General features: G+C 41.1%; 1 protein-coding gene across 8 annotated transcripts in view; it reads right to left on the reverse strand.

Annotated features, from left to right (window-relative positions):
• Positions 1-19,900, reverse strand: part of DIP2C (disco interacting protein 2 homolog C) — a 310,705-nt gene that overhangs the window by 116,781 nt on the left and 174,024 nt on the right. For all 8 annotated transcript variants that reach the window (XM_069006440.1, XM_069006439.1, XM_069006436.1 and 5 more), the window contains one exon: positions 15,509-15,619. In XM_069006440.1, the coding sequence (XP_068862541.1) occupies positions 15,509-15,619 (111 nt within the window). The remainder of the gene's footprint in view (positions 1-15,508; positions 15,620-19,900) is intronic.

Raw genomic sequence — 19,900 nt, forward strand, 5'->3', positions numbered from 1 at the left:
CCTAACAGCATGACCCCAAGATAAATTCCTACCTGCTCATTTCACACCAATGTCAATAAGGTACACAGGACTGAACATGCTCCCTAATAGTTTCTTATCTGTTAAAGAGGGAAAAATTCTTGATTTTCCTTCAAAGGATAGCAATTAGATATCTAGCAGTAAAAAAAGAGCTTTCCCTTTAAAAAAGCTCAACAAACCAAAACTCCACAGCAATTTTTGGAAAAAAGAATTTTTGGAAGAAAATAAATTTTGCTGATCAACACATGAGGAACTATTTGTATATTATTGTACATAGGATTGTTTTTTAACTTTGTCAGGAGGCAGAAGAAATTCTTCCAAAGTTTTTTAAAGGAGGACAGCTGACAGAAAATCATTAAAATGCTTAGTGACAGCTGGACAATGAATCATAACTTGTGAATTCTTTTACTTCTTTTTTGATGGTGTTTTGATGTAAGAAGGTAGACTCATCAGCTTAATTAAAAACACTCTGCAGGGTTTTAATTTTCAAATGAGTCCACAGGAGTCCAGGAATTGAACTGTTTTCTCAATAAGGCACATTCTTGATATGTTTATTTGTAATGGGCTACCATGGAATAAACCACACTATAGATTGCTAAAAAAACCAAACCTGAAGCCTCACAGGAAAGTAAAAACAATGCCAAAGATAAGAAACTCTGAATAAACAAGAGGGAAGCTGACTGGGAAGAAGGAACATGCACACCTGCTCCCAGCCCAGCCTGCAAGTTCAAATATTTAGAAGGCATTACTCTATGGAGGCTACCAAAAAAACCCAGGACACGTGTCCAAAAAATGCTGAGGACAGATAATCCAGAGATGGTCCAGGGAGCATCAACAAGAGTTTACAGGGTTTTAGGGTGAGAAGAATAAAATGCAGCATAAACAGTCAAGCTTGGGTGAAAAACTTTTCACGATGTTCTCTCTCAGGAATAAAACTCTTGGCTAAACAAAGTGTCTCTATGCATATAAAGAATGGCTAAGGATTAGGTAAAGAATGAGTAACTATATAATTAGGCATATAATGAATATATAGATTGTATGGTCTTCCTTTGGAAGGAAAGCCTATTGGTGGGTTCTAAAAATGCTCTTAACCTGTCTGGACACCCTTGTACAGAGTGGGACTTGGATAAGCTAATGAACAGCATTCAAGCCATTCATGTCCAGAGATCAAGACCTAAAGTGCAGAGAAATCAGAGAGGTGAGGGAAAGCCAGACCCATACTTCAGAATTCCACTTGAGAACAACTCATGGGTTACAATATCTATCCTGTAACCACAGCAAGACAAAAACAGTAAGGAGGTTTGTTCCCAGCAAATACCAGCTTCAGATACACACTTTGCACACACTTGCTTTGCTTTTCTCTAGGCTTTAGCTTCACTTTCCTGATCTACAAGCCAACTTTCTTATGTAGCACAGGGAATGTTAACCAAAATGCAACTAACAATCTTTTATTGTACTTTCACGAATCATGGATTTAAATCCAAGTTGAAATGTACATTCACCACCAGTGTCCCTGGTGATCTGCTTCTCATGAATTTGAACAGGAGTGTGGTAGCTCTTTCCCTTCACCTTGGTGAAAGATGGGCTGTGGTGTCCATCATTTTGTATGTAACTCACTGCTTCCTCAAATCTGTCCCTAACAGCTACTGAAAAAATACAAGGAGACTTGCCATAGGAATTTATACAATAGTAACTGGATGCTCCTTGTTCTTTAAAGAAAGGAAACCACATTTTCGATGCACACTGGGACAAAGTGCAAAGACATATCCAAGTTCCTTTGGGACAGGAAACTGCTATCCCCCTGAATCCTGTCATCACAAAGCAGTTTGTATTCTCCACATATCACACACAGTATCAGCAGGAACATCATCATATTAGAATTTCAAACCATCTCTGGTAGGGTGATGCCCCTGTCTTGCAGGTCTGACAAAAGTGTCTGAATTCCTTCTCAATCTATCCTAGCATGCTCAGACTAACTGAATTCATCATACTGTGATTGAGTGTTGCTATAAAACACAGATTCCTCGTTAATTTTTCCTGAAAAAAATTGTTCAAGTATGAAAACTTAGTCCAAAAACAACACAAAGAAGTGCTTGCATTAAGAAAAAATCACAAAAAGAACACTTCTCTGTATTTCCTTATAGTGTTGCTTGCTGTAATTTCTCACCTACTATAAACTTCTGATACAGTTTCAAGCACAAATAAACCTTGATGTAATTGCACTCAAGCCTTCTGAGAAAGTCCTGTGTCTAAGTGGAAAAAACACACTTTTAGGTGAAATGTTCTTTCATGCAACATTCTAACTACACTGTTACAGCTGATCAAACTACTCCAGATCCTGACCCTTCAAAGCTCTCCTGTAGGTAAAAAATCATTTTACTCTTCCCACCTGGCTTTTCCACAAGAATGTCTTAACAGAAAATCTAGAACACAGAGTAAAATATCATCACCTCTGTCTACAGTAGCAGGAACTAATGCACAGTGACTTATCTGCTGTTGTCTTCCACTGTTTTAGCTTGGCCAGCCACACATTGAATCCAATTTGTGTGTTTGTACTCAAAGAATCAATAAATGGGAAAGAGCAAAGCAACATGCTTGGGAAAACTCACTGTTCAACTTGTGCTTGTTGCTTAACACCAATCAACCTGGTGTTCAGCATTCAACCTGACGTATTTCTTACAGGCTGTAAACTGCAGACAAAAGAGCTCTGTCCCCAGTCTTTTCCCTGTTGCATTCAAGCGTTTTTACTTGTTTATTCTCTCCCTTTACTTTCTATGACAGGATAGAAAGGGCAAGCATACTTTTGGGAGTGAAGTCGGTAAGTGAAATGGAAAGGAAGGGGAACTGTAATAACAAGCAGTTGGTAAAGAGAAAGTTTCCTTTCAAACAACTAATTATCTGTTATTATGGAAGAGATGAGGTCTCAAAACAAAGGGGAGAGAAATTAAAACTGGCTCAGAGAATGAGGGTCCGCAAGCTCAGGCTCCCAGAGTGATGATGACCTATGGCTTTGGCCAATGAGCTCCATAACCAGAAACTCTCATCTATTGCAAATTCCTCATGCCATCAGCAGGATGAATTGCCCAGCTTTCCTGGGAGGTGCTCTGCTTAGTGCAGTCACTCTTTTCATCTGGTTTATCTCATAACTTGGCACATTGGTGTGCTCCTGACAACTGGAAAGGCTTAGGAAAAAAGCCAAACCCACTAAAACAGACATTATTGCACAGCACCAGCTTAATATGGACACCTTTCTCAAAAGGGGTGACCAGGTGTCAGAGGATGTTTGGGAGATAGCTGTGTTAACTGCTGATAGGTGGGCAGTGGTCAAAGGTCAAATAGTAATGCCCAGAAATACAGAAATAAATACTGTTAATTTCAGACTCCTGATACTTTTGACTCCTTGTTCACAGTGTTCTTGAACCATTTATTCCATATGTTGTCGATGACCTGAAATCTTTTTTGGGGGGAACACTACAAATTTTTATTTAGTCAGAAGTTGAGGTGGGTGGTTTTAACCGGCTCTGGGATAATATAAATCTCTTTGGAACTTTTCATGATGCCTTTTTTGGGGAACATACTTTCTCTCCTTCTTGCACAAATATATGCATACTTAGAACAAGTGGTGACTTCCCTCTATGACAAGCTGCACTCTCCTAGTCATTTCCTTTGGGGAAGACAGTATGTATGATCCTTCTAGGCTCAGCTGTCTCCACAAGCAAATCAGTCTTCCTTTCCTGAAGCAAAAAACAATTGTTGTGTGATGAACAAGGTCAGCCATTTCCTGCTCCACATATGGAGCCCTGCTGCAGTATCTCGTGTTTCTCTACAGCTGCTAGAAGAGCACTCTTCCGAAGAGTGCATCCTCGTTTGGCACCAAGCATAATCCTGACTCACCCTACCCCTTACACCCCATGAACAGGGATGCCCATTCCTTACTTGGGCCAGAGAGAGTGTCCTTTAAAGCCTTGAACTGGAACTGAGACATTTGAAATATGCTGCAAATTCCTAGTCCTCCTACAGACCTTTGCAGATTTTAGCAGAATGAATTTGCTCCTTTTTCTTCAGATCTTCTTTTTTAAAAGAACAAAAACCTATTCAACAAATTACAGTTGCATTCTTCCTCGAGGTGGAGGGGTGGTTACTTTTTTTTCCCCTATATAAGTTTAACATGCCTCAGCAGCTTCCTTTGTTCAACATTAGCTGCATTTTCTCCATAGGTATGTCAAACACTCAAAATACTGTAAGCAAAGCAGTACCTCGTCACAGATCAGGGATCTGGGTATGAGTTCTGCATGGATCAGAGAACAGGGTGCTCCTCCCATGGCAAGCAACAGCTTCATTAAAAAATTCCACATCATAAAACTGTTCCTCACAGTCCTTCCATAAAATGCCTCAGCACACAAAAGAAAAACATTATCTTCTTTTGTACTTAAATCAGGTCTTGCAGTTGTGTGTCAAGTAGTTCTCCTGCATCTCAATTGCCACGCAGCCCTGTCTCTTTTTAAGACAAGAAATTAGACTGCCTGCAGACAGGCGTCGTGCACTGCTAGAATTGAGATTGTAGAATCTGCTCCTGCCTCTGTTTATGACAAAATCTATTCCTTCTGCTGGTTTTGCTCACGTTTTCAGTTTCGCTGGAATTATAAAGCCTTCATATGCAATCACCAGCTGTTTAAGAAACACAAATATGAAAAAATAAGCTGTTGACTAATTTTTTCTGTACAGACACCGAATTACCTAACAGAGTCCCTACCATCTTCTGCAGCCTGGTTTGCCTGTTGTGAGGTAATGGTACTACTACCACCCCTCCTTTCAGAGGACTTACCCCTGGAAGAATAAAACTGCCTGGAGACAAACCTAGCTGTGGTCTGAGTTCATCCATTTTTCTGTTTCTTCATTTTGGCTCATGTAATTCCTCTCATTCTTCTCCCCTGAGCTCTTTTGTCATCTTTTTTTTTGTGTTTTGAGCTAGCCATTGGAAACAATCTTTATTCCTTTGCATTAGTAGCCAATTCCTGGTAACATGATGGATGACACAACTGGGAGTAAGACAGGCCTAAGGACTGAGAAGGTTCAGACTCCTTGCTTGTTACAGGATAGTCCTCAAACACAACTAACTCACTCAGAGAATGGCAGATTATTAAGATTAAGAAGGCCGATGCTCTGCTCTAATGAGTTGAGAATGCCAAAGGATTTTTAATTAGAGGTTATTTATGTACATAAAATACATAGTTATGTCTTATTTATATTGCAGTAGAGGATCAGCCCTGAAGTCAGACATTTAACAAATAAGTAAAACCACAAATAAATCTCTGTCATAGGGAAGCAAGCATCTGGGATGGCAACAAGGAAAACAGCTGGAAGAACAGACAGAGGAGGCAATGGGAGCAAGGGCATTTTCTGCTGCATCAACACAGAGCACAACAGAATAATCAAAACACTTTCTAGTTATTACAGGGAGACAGCTGATATTTTAGGAAAATAGCATTATCAAAGGTGGATTTTGGCTGAAAATTCTGGATAAGACAATGCTAAGTATAGGAATTGTATGCTAAGTAATTATACAGGGAGAAGGTTGGTAATTGCAGTCTTACAGGAAACCAGTAGTTGAAAGCATGAAAGTTGCTTATGAGTTTAATCAGACCTTTGTTAGAGCTACCATGGAAACAAAGGATACACTGAGAATTCATTTCCTAATAAGTGGCTTGTAAATACTCTGAATAGAGATAACTTGGTAGCTACATTTATTGGAAATGCAATCAGGACATACTAAATAGGGTGAAACATGATAAATGTGGTATCATCAGAACAGATTACAGTTGGGTTTTGTCTTTTAGTTGTCCTGGGTTGACAGCACTGAGTTATTTTCACGCAGATATGGGGCAAGTGATTTCATAAAAGTTGCTATGTTCACCCAACACACATCAGTCCCTGGGAAATCATCTCACCCCTGGGAATGTGAAAGTGAGTCCATATAATAACAGATCTTTGCTGTGGGTGATGCTATAATGAAGCAGTCTCAGAACACTTTCACAATCTCTCTGGGTATTAAGATAGGAAAGCATACGGCCCAAACAGTGTGACACCTAATTTCTCTCCATCTGGAAGCAGGTGTGCTATTAATTCTGAAATATGGCATTCACAACAGTCAACACACGATTGAAAGCAAGAACAGCTGCTCTAAGATGACTCTCATTTATAGGAGGGCTGTGGAGGTTACTAGCAGAAATAAACCATTGCTTACATTTCAAAAAAAATCTTATGTGTGCAAGTTTCAGTCTTTGGGATGTTTAAGCTATATATACCAGGCCTCTGGCTTTACTGGGAACTGGGGATGAATGGATATGCAGGGGAAAATTCTGCTTTCATGAATTTTGGGGCTGAATTTTGTTAATCTGTACCATTTTTGGCATTGAAAAGTCAGTGGTTTAGAAAAGATGTGCACTCCCATAAATGTGCCACTGGAAAAGACTTGGCTTTTCAAGGATGTTGCAGCCAACAAGCCCCACTGGTGCAGGAAGCTCTGTGCACTCCGCAAAGGGCTGTGCCATCCTTCAGCCAATGCGGAGCACCTCCTGAGCATTTTCTGTCCCCACCTGCTGCACACATGCACAAACCAGATACTTGGTATGTTTTCATGTGGTCAGAAAGCTTAACTCTAAAGCAGAGAAGCATGGCTGTCATCTTCCACTTTGGCTGGCACGGCAGTAATCCATAATTCTGGGTGGAAGGAAGGGAGGAGCTCAACATGTGGCTGGGAAAGCTGTATGGGCAGGCTGTGAAACACAGAGCTTACATGCTGGAAACAGAGGACACCAAAACAGCAGACTGAACTCTCTATGACTCCACTGCTGGTTTTGCTGAAAGGCATAGTTTTTCTTTAATTTGGATTCTTCAGGTATTATAATAAAGTTAATTTTAAAACGTTTTTCTCAAAACTCTGAGTTTTTAAATTATATTAACTCTACCCAGAAGTGAAATAAAACCCCAACATGCAGGTCGCCCACTAATAATTTCCATCCCTCCATTTACTTATTATCCCATTTGCAATGCAATCTGGAAGTCAGCTTCACACAGTGATCTCATCTCAGGCCCCCTTACTTTGCAATCTGAACTAAACTAACTTTATATTTGTTTCTCTCCAGAGATCTTCTAAGAATGTTCCTCAAGAGTTCTACACTTATCCTCACAAACTTTTTCTGCTGGGTCAAAAGCAAGGAGGTGGTCATACAAATTATATATTTGCCAGAGTTTTTCTTCAACTTTTTTTTTTTTTCCCCTGATTGAGTTGTAGCTTGAAATTAACTTTGTAAGCAAGCTAAATCAGATAGGAGATTAATTAATTTCTGAATAAGTCTGGTTACAGCCAGGTTAATGACTTCAAATTAACTCTTACAAGTAGCCCTCACCCACCTCAAGGGTTAAAATATTAATCGTTTTACGACAAGCCACATGAATACTTCTATGCAGTCCCATCCTAATAGAGAGCACATAAATCGCATTTTTCTTTCTCTTTATTCTTTGGAGAAATGCTAATGATGATGGTTCAGTAAAAATGATTTCTCAGATCTTCCCATTCCATCCTTTACCCTGCACAACTCACATAGTTTCATAGTGTAATTCTTTTTTGTCAGTTCTGGCAGGATTGCAGAGCAAGATCTTGAATGTCCTCTCAAAACCACAAAATATAAGCTACCCGTATATTTTCAAATCACCATGAGGTAAGCTGTAAAGACACAAAATGTCACCTACCTTTGTTAGGGCTCATACACACACCTACCTCATGGTAAATGAGAACGAATACATGGCTAGAGTAGAGCAGCTCAGCTACCAAAGGTCTAGTGCCAGCATCTCAAGGATTTGGGTCTACAGGGAATATTCTTTCATTCCCAGCTACCTTATTTCAAATAATCCTCAAACCTGGCCTGGGATGATTTGTTCTGAAGCTTAACAATCTTGTGCTCAGTATAAGTTGTTCTGTCTTTTCCCCTTTGAACACCAGTGTGGGAAAAGTGGCTCAGGAATTTGATCTGTGAGAGCTGTAGTTAGGATGCCTTTGTTTTGGCAGTACCTCCAAGTATCTCCTATATTAAGATGTCTTTTAAAAGAAGTGCTGAGTGCACTTGGAAAATGGGCTGTTCCCTGCAGTGCTGGGATCTCTGGGGCAGGGGCTGACAGCTCTCCAAGTGTACCAGACCAATTTTTTCTTTCTCATCTCCACAACCTAAATGTACAGGAAAAAAAAAATCAGCAGAAGAGTGTGAGAAGGGAGGTCCTCTCCCAGCTGGGAGTGCAGGTACCACAACCACCCTAGAGGCCGTACCCTTCCTCCATGCTACCAGCTGAGAGATGTTGATTCCACAAATGGTATTTCTCCAAACACTCCACTTCTCAGCTCCCAGCTCTGTGCTCACCCACTGCTGTGCGTTTTAAAACCTGTCCACTGAATCCATGCAGTGCATGTGCTCCCATTTGCTGGTCTTTCCTCTAGGACACCATGAACCCCCAGCCACAGAGGCAGCACAATTTCACTTACACTTCTACTTCCCATATCATTGCTGACATCTGGAAAACTCAGTTTTTAGAGCTTATTGGTCTCATTTTTCTTAAGGATTATACTGCTCCAGGCAGTGCTCTGGTCATCTTCAAGGCCTATGACAAAGCTCATGATAAACAAGAGACTTAAAAACCTTGGCCCAACCCATTTGTCCCATCCTTATCTCATCAGAGGAGAATTCTGGTGCAGTAGAAATTTTAGAGACTCTATCTCATTCCTAACACATGCATGTACCTTTGAACATATTACACCACATTCCCTATCAATTAATGTTGCCTTTTTTTTAGTTTTTAATTTTTATTGGTACACATTTTTTGTGTTATATCTCCTGGTTTTAGGTGGGGTTTTTTTCCTGACAAGTGTGGAAACAGTAAAAGCCAGGTCCTGGCACACGAGAAGGTGCTCTGGTTTTCAGCATTGGGACGGAGAATTCAAGCTTCTTACTCTGGCCTAATCTAAAGGCCACATGGCATCCTTTTGGAAAAATGAAGTTGGAAAGGACCTGATGTTTCAGTTCCTTGTGTGTTGAACACCCAGCTGAGGGAGGGTAACATACTTTTTCTCTGGAAAGGTACTGAAGGTGCCTGAGGGAGAGTTTCTGAGCCCCACAAACCATGACCAGCTGGGAAACAAAGAACTGCGGGACATTTATTGTGACCAAGAAAGCCATTTCTTCTCCCAAGGACCTGCCCAGTTGCCCATGGGCTCTGTCACCTGGCAGAGCCCCAGCAGCTGCTGCTGTACTGCACTGCAGCCTTTACGTGGCAGCAGAGCCCAGCTCAGCTCCGGCCACCACAACAGCAGCCACCGGCAAGAGGCCAAGCTACAGCAGGACAGTCTCTACAGGGCTACACTGTGGAGGGGCTACAGCTCACTCTTTTATGCACCAAATCAGTTAAGACCAGTCTTCCAAAAGCAAGACAGCCAATACGATGGCATTTTAAATAATGGTGGCAGAAACTTCAGGTCCTCCTGTGAGGGATTTCAGTGTTAGCAAGAGCAGAATGCAGCCACTGCTACCAGTGAGCAAACAGGTCCCTAGTGACTGTATGGAGGGACAACAGCCTCCGAAAATCTCAGTCTTCAACTGAGTAAGCTCATTCAGACAGCATGGCAAGAGTGTGAAAGCTAGACTATTCAGATTACCCACTTGCCTACTCCACCACATTATTCCTGTCTCCTTATCTCAACACACCATTCCAAATCCATGGATCTGCAGCTTCCAAAAGTACCCAAGAAATCTAGTTTCTAAATGGCACTAAGGAGACAAAAGCTGTATGGCCAACTGCAGCTCTGTCTACATACCATTATTAACTCATATTCCAGTCTGTGCCCAACTTTGCAGTTCCCTCAGCAGACCAAGCCCAATGCTGACATCTATTCTGCATGCAGAGCCGCAAGTGCTGTGCAAGCCAGCTTTCCTCTGACTGAGCTTTCCTGCCTGAAAACCCACTAGGCCAGAAAAGCCTCTTGGCAAAAGTTACTGATCCAGCCTACAGCACCATTTGGCTTCAGTGTCATCTTGAGCCCCCAGATAATGTTATAGTACAAGCACCGGATAAAGAATGGCAGTTGCTAAGAGAAAAACATTGCCATGATCTACACTTGGCAAACCTTTCCAAATACTGTTTCTAAGTGAGTAAATACTAAGACATTTTTTAATTCAGTAGTAAACAAATCAAAGAATGCTTTTGGATTAATATCAGCTAAACTATTTGCCACATTTTTATAAAGTAAGTAATACAGCTTAACCCTGCACTAATTCAGTTACTACACTTTATAGCATTAACTGTTTATTTAGACATCTGAAAAATGATCAAAGCTGGCATTTTGAAATATAGTGGTTTCAGGCTCCCTTCCTGTATAAAAATAAGCAGCCAGGAAATTTTAAACCTTTTTGGTTTTAAAGAATTAGAGCAAATTTCCAATGTAGGCTGAATTGTAAAATTTAATTATCTTGAAACAAAAAATTACCAGGAACATTTAGGGGAAAAAATAGTGTCCACAAACTCAAGTGTCAATTTTATTTAAAACATAAAATCATAGAACCCAGGCTTTCAAAATTATAGTGCTGAAAAAATCAGTTACAACATTAATGGAATAATAATAATAAAAAAGATTGAAGTAAGAAAATAGGTAGGGATTAAAAATGTCACAGTATGACATTTTGCATAATACAAGAAAATAAGCTGAAGGTGATATTAGTGGCAGCAATGATTTTGAGTCTCCAAAGAGAGTTTGTTAAACAATCTTTGCTGACATCTAAATCCATGTAAAAAGCAAAGGCATGGAAGGAGAACTGGATGACTCTCAGAATCTTAGACTTCCAATTAGGAAAACCTTACCAAGAAGAGACAGAAAAGGATTTTGATCAGAGTTGGAATGGGAGATCTATTTGCAAATGTTAATTGAAATAAACTGTGCAAAAACACTAAGGAAGGGAAATGTTTTCCTAGATGTGAATTCCTTATTGGTTAAAGAGTGTGCATTCATTTTGTTTTGGGCTTTTTCCAAGTAGATGTGCCAAGTATGATAACAAACACTCAAAATGGGTAACAGCTAGGATCTAACAATCACAATGTGATCAGAGCAGAGATGCTGAAGTATTAAGCACAGCAAAACAACAAGCGAAACAAAGACTTCTACCTGAAGCAAATCTGAATCTGAAAGCAAGATAACCAGAATGAAATCCGACTTGCAAGTTTGCAACCTACAGAAAGAAACAGACTTCTGATCTCACAAGGGGCAATACATAGAATGGGAGAACACAGGCCAGGGTAGGAACATTGCACTGTATCTTAGCAAATCTCCTCTGAAAGTAAATTTGGAGAGGATCTAATAACTTTTCAAAATTAAAACGCATATTTACATTTACCTTCACTGGCATTTTCTACATTTGGTTTTCTTTTGAGGGAGTGAAGATGCAGGAGTTGTTCAAACCAATTTGCTGGAAAGCTCAGTGACTTGCTGAGGAGTCATGCTATAAGGCAACCAAGCTTGGAATTCAAAACCTTGCCAGAAGTCCCCAAAATACTGTAAAGCTTTTCAGTTTTAACATCGAGGACATTTTCAGAGCAGCAAGAAAGATCCGAATTTATAGTATAGTCCTTACTCTGCTAAAGTAAAACTCCTGCACTAATAACAGCCCTTTACACTGAATTCCTTACTTCTCAGCAACAAAGTTTACATCTTTATTATTTATATATATGTATCTATGTAATTGCAACTTGCCCCATCCCTAAGACAGGACCTTATGTACCCTTTCACTGAACAAATGCCTTCCTTTTAAGGCAGCAGGCAGCGACTGAAACCCAGGGGCAGCAACACCAACTCAGAGAGCACTCTTGGGGTCTCAGAAGAGGCACATAGTGAAGATACACATGATGTCTCCTTTTGCCCATCCCCAAATTGACTCGACATCTTAGCTTACAAATGGCAAGCACAGCTCAAGCAGATGACTTTTGACTCACAGTCAAATGCACATGTTTCTAACAGAACTGCTCTGGCGAGTCACAGCTTGGAGATTTGAGGACCATGTGTTGCACACCCACAAATTAGACAAGTTCAGGAATAGTATTTTTTTACCTATTTAAAAGCACTGGGTAGAAATCAGACCATTTATAGTGTAATGTTGGAGAAGCTTCTAGGAGCTTATATATCAAGGAATTATTATGCTGATACCACAACCATTATTCAACAAAAAATTGGCAGCATCTACAGTATGAACCCAGGGTTTCTGAGGGGAGGAGGGAGTTTTAAAAATTTATCAGAATGGTCTGGGCACACATGAACTTTCTCTGCCACATTCAGCATTTAATTTTCCTTTAAATGGGACTGGCAAGCTCTTTGACTAATGGAATGAACCAGAGATATGTTACAAAAGGTTTAATAAGGAGTTCTCTACAATTTTCCAGTTGTGTCAGCACAATGAGTCTGACTGCATCCAGCAAGAGGCACATCTCAAACACAATCCAGAGCTTCCACAGTCAAATTTACTCTCCTCGAGACCTTCCATAACCATCAGGCCCTGGCTTCTGACTCTCAGCTCACCAGGATCTCTCTGCCACAGAGGTTGATGGGTGCTGCTGTCTATGGCTCCCTTATTCTGCAGATGCAAGAGGCAGCACCAGGTGAACCAGTCCATGGCCTCAGGCGGCTATCTGAGAAGGATGCTCATACTGCAGCAGCCCCTGAAGCAGTTCAAACAACAGCTGAGCACACCTACCCTTCATCCTGTTAAGGTGTAGTGCATGCAGTTTTCACCTTCAAAGGTAAGAGTAAAGAAGTTTCAGAGCTCACTTTTCCTTTATGGAATCATAGAATTGTTAATGTTGGAAAAGACAACATTATCGAGACCAACCATTAAGCCAGAATCCACTGTGTTCACTACTAAACTACATCCCTAAGTGCCACATCCACATGCCTTTTGAACATTTCCAGGGATGGTCATTCCACCTCTTCCCTGGGCAGCCTGTTTCAATGGTTGACAACTCTTTTGGTGAAGAATTTTTTTCCTAATATCCAATCTAAACCTCCCCTGGCACAGCTTGAGGCCATTTTCTCTTGTCCTGTCTCTTGTTACTTGTGAAGAGAAGCTGAACCTCATCTGTCTCCAGTTTCCTTTCAGAGAGTTGTACAGAGTGATAAGGTCTCCCCAGAGCCTCCTTTTCTCCAGGGTAAACACCTCCAGCTCCCTCAGCTGCTCCTCACAAGACTTGTGCTCCAGACCCTTTGCCAGTTTCACTGCCCTTTTCTGGACATGCTCCAGCACCTCAATGTCTTTCTTGTTGTGAGAAGCCATTATAAACCAGTTTTAAACCAATCACTTCCTTCACTTTGTGTTATATCTGGAGCAGTATCACGAAGAAAGTTGGATCCCATTCACTTGGAAATGAGTTTTTACCCTTCTGTTCAGCTCTGAAATTAATTTTATCTTCCTTTAATCAGTGCTTCTATTTAGGGCATAATGATGTTCCCAACTTGCTATACTGCAAATTAAATATTTTCTTATAGTATTACCAAACTGGAATCAGTACAGTAAAATTCAGCTGTGCCACAGAACCATAGACTGGAGTAGGTCAGCAGGAGCCTCTGGAGACCATCCAGTCCAACTCCCTGCTCTAGGCAGGGTCATCTACAGCACACTGCTTGGGGCCACATCCAATGAGGTTTTGAATAGCTCCAAGAATGGAGTCACCAAAACTTCTCTCAGCAACCTGTGCCAGTGCTTGACCTCTCTTAGAGAAAAAAAAAGAGCTTTTTCTTATGCTTAAATCAAATGCTTCATATTTTGGTTCTGCCAACTGTCTCTTGTCTGACTCCAGCTTCTTTAATTCCCCCATCACGTAGCTTATACACAGGGATAAGATCCCCTTGAGCTTTCTCCAGGCTGTACAACCCCAGCTCTCTCAGCCTCTCCTCACATATCACAGGATATATTTCTTAATCATCTGTGGTCTTTTGCTGGACTCACTCCAGTACATCCATATCCCTCTTGTACTGGGGAGCCCAGCACCAGACTCAGCACTCCCAGTGTGTCTCACCAGTGCTGAGCAGAGGGAAGGATCATCTGCCCTGACCTGCTGGCAGCATTCCTCTGAGTACAGCCCAGGAGGCTCTTGGCCTTCTTTGCCATAAGAGCACTTTCCTAGCTCACGTCCACCACAACTTTGCTGCCAAGCTGCTTTCCAGCAACCTGTCAAAGTACAAGGGGTTATTCCTTCCCAGGCAATAGACTTTGCATTTCCCTTTGTCAAACTTCACTAGATTCCTGTTTGCCCACCCCTCCAGCCTGCCCAGATTCCTCTAAATGCTATTACACCCGTGTGGTATATCAACCACTCCTTCCAATTTGGTATCATCTGCCAGTGTGTGTCTCACCAGCAAGGTCACTAATGAAGCTGTTAAGGGGTACTGGAGCCAGTATTCACTCCCTACAGTACCCATTAGAGGCTGGTGTCCAGCTGGACTTTGTGCTACTCATTACAACTCTTTGAACTCAATATTTCAGCCAATTTTCAGACTACTTTGCTGTCTACTTATCCAAACCATATTTCACCAGTTCGTCAAGGATATTATGAGAGACACTGTCAAAAGCTTCACTTAAGTCAAAGCATACAACATCCCCTGCTCTTCCCTCAACTTCCAGGGAAGTCATCTCATTGTAGAAGGTTATTGGGCAGATCAAGAATTGACCAGCCTACTAAGAGCACTTTGTAAATCCATACTGTCTACTCCCAATCACTGCCTTGTCCATATATTTTAAAAGAACTTCCAGCTTTATTTGCTCCACCACCTGCTCAAGAGATTGAGAAGAGTCTGGCTGGCCTGTAGTTTTCCAGATCCTATGTCCTGCTATTCCTGAAGACAGAAATGAACCTTGCTTTCTCTCAGTCTGCAGAAACCTCTCTGACTGACAGACAATCACATTGGTCAGTGATTCACCCCCATCACGTCCCATGGACTTCTACTTGTTCAGTTTGTTCAAATATTCCCCATCCTGATTCTCCTTCACAGAGGGTAGGTTGTCATTGTTCAAGACTTTCCTATTGGTCTCAGATGCCTTGATTCCAGAACTCAAATATCATCAGTACAGACCAAGGCAAAGGATACATTAATTATCTTTGCCTTTTCCATGCCCTTTGTCACCCTGCCCCATTCAGCATGTTTTCCCTACTCTTTCCTCTTTTACTAATGAGCCTGTAGAAGGCCTTTTAGCAGCCCTTCACACTCACGGCCAGATCCAGTTCCAGATGTATCTTGGCTTTGTAACTCCACCCCTTCACGCTTGGACAGTGTCTCTGCATTCACACAATGAATGTTTCCCATATATAGCTACATGAGTTTACAACAAACTTCTTTTTAAAAAAGCGAGGAACAGAATGAGACATTTCAAATTTTCATTCCAGTTCCGGGGTCTTCAGTTCCACTCACCCGATCTGTAGCGCTCATCCCGTGACCCTGAGGACCTGCGACGGTGATACCGAGAGGAAGAGGATGGAGTGACAGGAGTTCGACGTTCTTGTGGTAACGCCTGGTCCACCCCTGCATTAATGAAAAAACACCAAACAGCTCATTCTGATTGAATTTTGGAAGGTTTATAGTGAGGAGGAGTTCAGCATACACTACGAGTAGAAAATGAACACTCAGTGCCTAAAGCGCGTTGTGTCAATTGGTTACACTCTACTTGCCTCTGGTCAGCTTTTCTGATGTGGTTATTTTCCTGGTTGTCTCTAAAAAACCTTTTTTCCAGGGTCATGGACAACATAGAAAGAGCAAACAGACAGTAAGCTTGGCATTTTTTATTTCCACAAACAGATGACTTTTCATAAAGTAGTATTTAGGAAATATTTTAATGAGCTAATAAAGGCAGACACCATTACAGTGGATATTGAAACTTTCCTGCAAATTGGCTCCTAGGAAAACTTAGTATGTATCATCTAAAACTTCATCAGGTTGGATGGTGTCAGCTGGTGACAACACAATACTAACCTGTGGAAACTAGTTCCTGTGGGAAGGGAATTATAGTAATATGTACAGTCATTTTTAGCCACCAATGGTAAGAAAGTAAACAGTGACTGCACCAAACCAGGCTGAAAATAGTAATCTGTTCCAGCAAAACAACAAAAATAGCCTTGTAAACCTGCAGCATTTGAGTATGCTGAGCCTAAACATCCAGTATTTTAAGATTCAAACCTTTTATTAATCCCTTTCCCATAGCAAATTTGCTTTTTTTTTCCAATAGTATTTACTTGAAAGCTTCTTAAACTACAGTAGCAATATAACAGCAGCATCATACATAAACACTTCTAGAAACTGATGTTCCTTGACAGCTTCCAGAGAAGAGTGAAGGCAATGACTTAAGCAGGAAAGTTCAAACAAACAATAGGAAAAGAAAGCAAACCTGCATCTGTGATAGTGGGATGATATGGTGCCCTGCTCTCTTCCAGAGAAGAACCTGAGCAGACAAGCCCAGCTGATGCACTCAGCTTTGAGCTAACAAAGCACAGAGCCTTGGATGTGTTATGCATGGGGTAAAGAACCAGGAGTACTTGACAAAATTGATTCTTTCCTACGATTTTTTGCCTTTAAGAAGTAGTTACACAGTATGCTCAACTGTAAAAACAGAAGAAAAACTGGTCCCTTGCACTTAGGGCTCAAATGTAGGACTAATAACTTGAAATTGGATTCAACAAAACAATGCATGGAAATTTGCTTGTATTTTTCAATTAAAACATAATGTACAAACTCTCCACTACTATTTCTGAATGGTTTAATGCCAGCTTATTGGGGAGGGATAAGAGTTTACATTTGTGGAAACAAGAATTTTTATGTAGACAAGAGACCAATCGAAAATCCTGTGATTGCTTCAGTCAGTCTCAGCAGGGTTTCAATGGACTCCTTAAAAAGCATCTTTTAAAAAAGGTTGGCATTGTACGCTTATTTCTTTGTGAAAATAAACTGCACTCTAAATCCAGCTTCTCTCTTAAATCTTTGGATTATCAGCAATGTCAAGTCTGCTTTGATTTTGTGGAGAAATGGCTGGCTGGCTAAAAAACATGCTTGGAGTGGAATCTCATAGGCGCCTAAAAGACAGACTGAATCCATAAATTTTCCTCTACTCAGATTGTGATTAATAATTCACACTCTTAAATCAAATAAAATGTCTTCATTTAACTCCTCTGTTTCCACACTATACTACTGTATAATTTCACTTGCTCTCGCATCCCTTTATATTCTTTAAGTCAGGTGAACCTGACTTCTAAATCACTGACATAATCAAAAGGAGTACTTTCTCCTCACTTTTATATTCAGGATTTTTCCTTCTTTATTTGGTCACCCTGAAAATGAGCAATATACAGTTAATAATATAACTAATTTTGACTGAAATTTTTCCAAAAATTATGTTTCAATCTGTATGAGATGCTAAGCACCATCACTCATCTCAGTCCTTATCTACATCATCAGGAATGAAATAATTTCTGGAAATCACATATATTCACAAAAATCCTAAAAAAACACACCCAAAAACTGTACACCTAACACTGACACTGTGTGACAGGGGTTTTGCTAAGAAAGCAGTGCCACATTTCCCCTGGCAAGTGACTTGTGTAGGGCAATGTCATGTGGAGAAAGACAAAAAAAGATCATTGCGATGTTGCCACTGCAGTGTAACATCATGATGACACCAGAAAAGGGGATTAACTGCATCTTCCAAACAACCAAACCACATGCAACAGGCTTTAGAAACATCGAGGGGAAATTAAATTGTGAGGAAAAGCATCCGTTTCAGAGGTGCACAACTGCTGTAGGAGGGAAATCTTCCAAGGAGGCCTGAAGGCCATTGGACAAAATACATTCAAGCCTGTGGCTTCCTTCTCCTGGCTTAGTGACTGTGAGACACCTCAAGTGTCTCATTCCCTTTTCTGCAGCTGTGGGCAGTGCAGAAACTTCATTTTCCAGGTGTAAAATAAACAGTGCACATAAGATAACATCAAACACTGACCCTGTCATAGCAGAAGACAGCAGGACACCCAACTGGCCAGGCAGCACTGCTGCCCACAGCACTCCCTGACACTGCCAAGGGCTCTTCCCTACTTCAGTTCACCATGGTGATTGTGTCTCTTGTCTAATCTTAAAACCGAGACACTTAAGGCAGTTTTATTTCCTTCTACTTTGTATACATGTGTTTGTTCATTTAAGTAAGTCAGTTCTGACCCAATGGGCAACATGAAGTTTCTTCATACAGTCAGGAAAGAGGGACCCCCAAGTCATCATCCTGCACCAGTAGTCATTAAAGGCTATAGAAAACTAAAGAAGAATATCAGAATGTCTTATGAGGGGGATCATTTGATGGCTTTACTTCCCACTTGTCCATATATACAAAAACAGTGAATAAATCCCTACCCCAGTGTGGAGCAGGACATGTGAACTTGGCTCACTGATAACACCAATTAAGATGAGGAAGTTAATTGTGTGCTAAAATAGAGAAGCTCTCCATCAGCCACCTGTGGGGACGCCTCTTTGTATTATGCTCCTCTAAAAAACAAAGCACTGCCCCACTTTGGAGAGACAGCAAGTAATTGAATGACAGTTCTCTACTAAAGGGGCTGGAGCATGAATTAGCTGGGTTGCCTGGACTCACATCTTGGCTTCCTGTGCATGCGCTGGCTCCCATGGCACCAGCGATGGTGTGAGACAAAGGACACAACAGCAAGAACCTACACACTGCCATTCCTGAGCGATGGGTGGGAGTAAAAGCCATGCAGAATAATGAGTACCATGAAATCAGTGAAGTGTTGCCACAAATAACAAAGCAGTGTTAACAGGCGAATTGTTCACCTCCATGAAGGCTCCAGCAGTACAGTGCAGTAACAAGAATATATTTTTTTTCACTTCTGAACATAACTAAACCCAAAAAATGGATAGCTTTCACAGCCAGCACAAGGGTCCGTGAGTTAAGCACTAATGTTTGTTCAAGTGCAGCTTCGCCCAGATACATTTGTGAATTGGCAGCTTGAGAATCCATACTTGGATCGATTCCTAAATTTAAGGAGGTGGCAAAGCAATGAATGGCTTTCCCAAAAGAAAAGACAGTGTCACACCAGTACCCTGTGCACAGACACATTCACAGTCACTGTCAAAGTGGCATAGTTCTTAATCATGCTGTAGTCTACCCCAGTCTTGCAGCCGAAGCAGGACTTTTAACAGGTAAGCGTGATTAGCACTAATGATTGACTCTTTGCAAGCCATGAAGAATTTCAGCAAAATATATATGCCTGGAGCACAGTTATTTTATATGAGAGACTGAGAATTCAGTGCTTTATGGTCATCACATTACACACAGGCATCAGCAGGTGCACTGGAGCAAACAGATGTGTTCCTAATACAAATCAAAGCTCCTAATGTGGGATTCAGCTCGCAGATTACAACACCTGTATTTAGGTGTCTACAAGAAGGTGCTTAAGATAAGCTCCCATCATGAAAAACAGAGACCTAGACCAGAACTCAGGATTCTAAACAAAGGTGTCAGATTTCTTTGCAGATGTTGTGGACTATGATACCCAGCTTGACCAGAATGGCATTGTCCCCTTTAAGTCCTGTTTTACGTGTGCTCACTCTGTGCAGATGTCTCCAGTACCGTAGGAAGTCCTGAACAGTATCAGACACTCATCTTCAGGAAACTCCATAAGTCCAGTGAAGCCTTGAGAGCTGTGCAAGTGGTCAGTGGAGGTATCTGCTTTGGAATAAACTGAAAAGCTCTTTGGGTTTCATCAGCTGAATTAACTATATCTCTTCACATAAGAATGGAAGCATTAACACAAG

This window comes from Aphelocoma coerulescens, chromosome 2 (assembly GCF_041296385.1).
Source record: "Aphelocoma coerulescens isolate FSJ_1873_10779 chromosome 2, UR_Acoe_1.0, whole genome shotgun sequence".
Taxonomy (NCBI): Eukaryota; Metazoa; Chordata; class Aves; order Passeriformes; family Corvidae; genus Aphelocoma; species Aphelocoma coerulescens.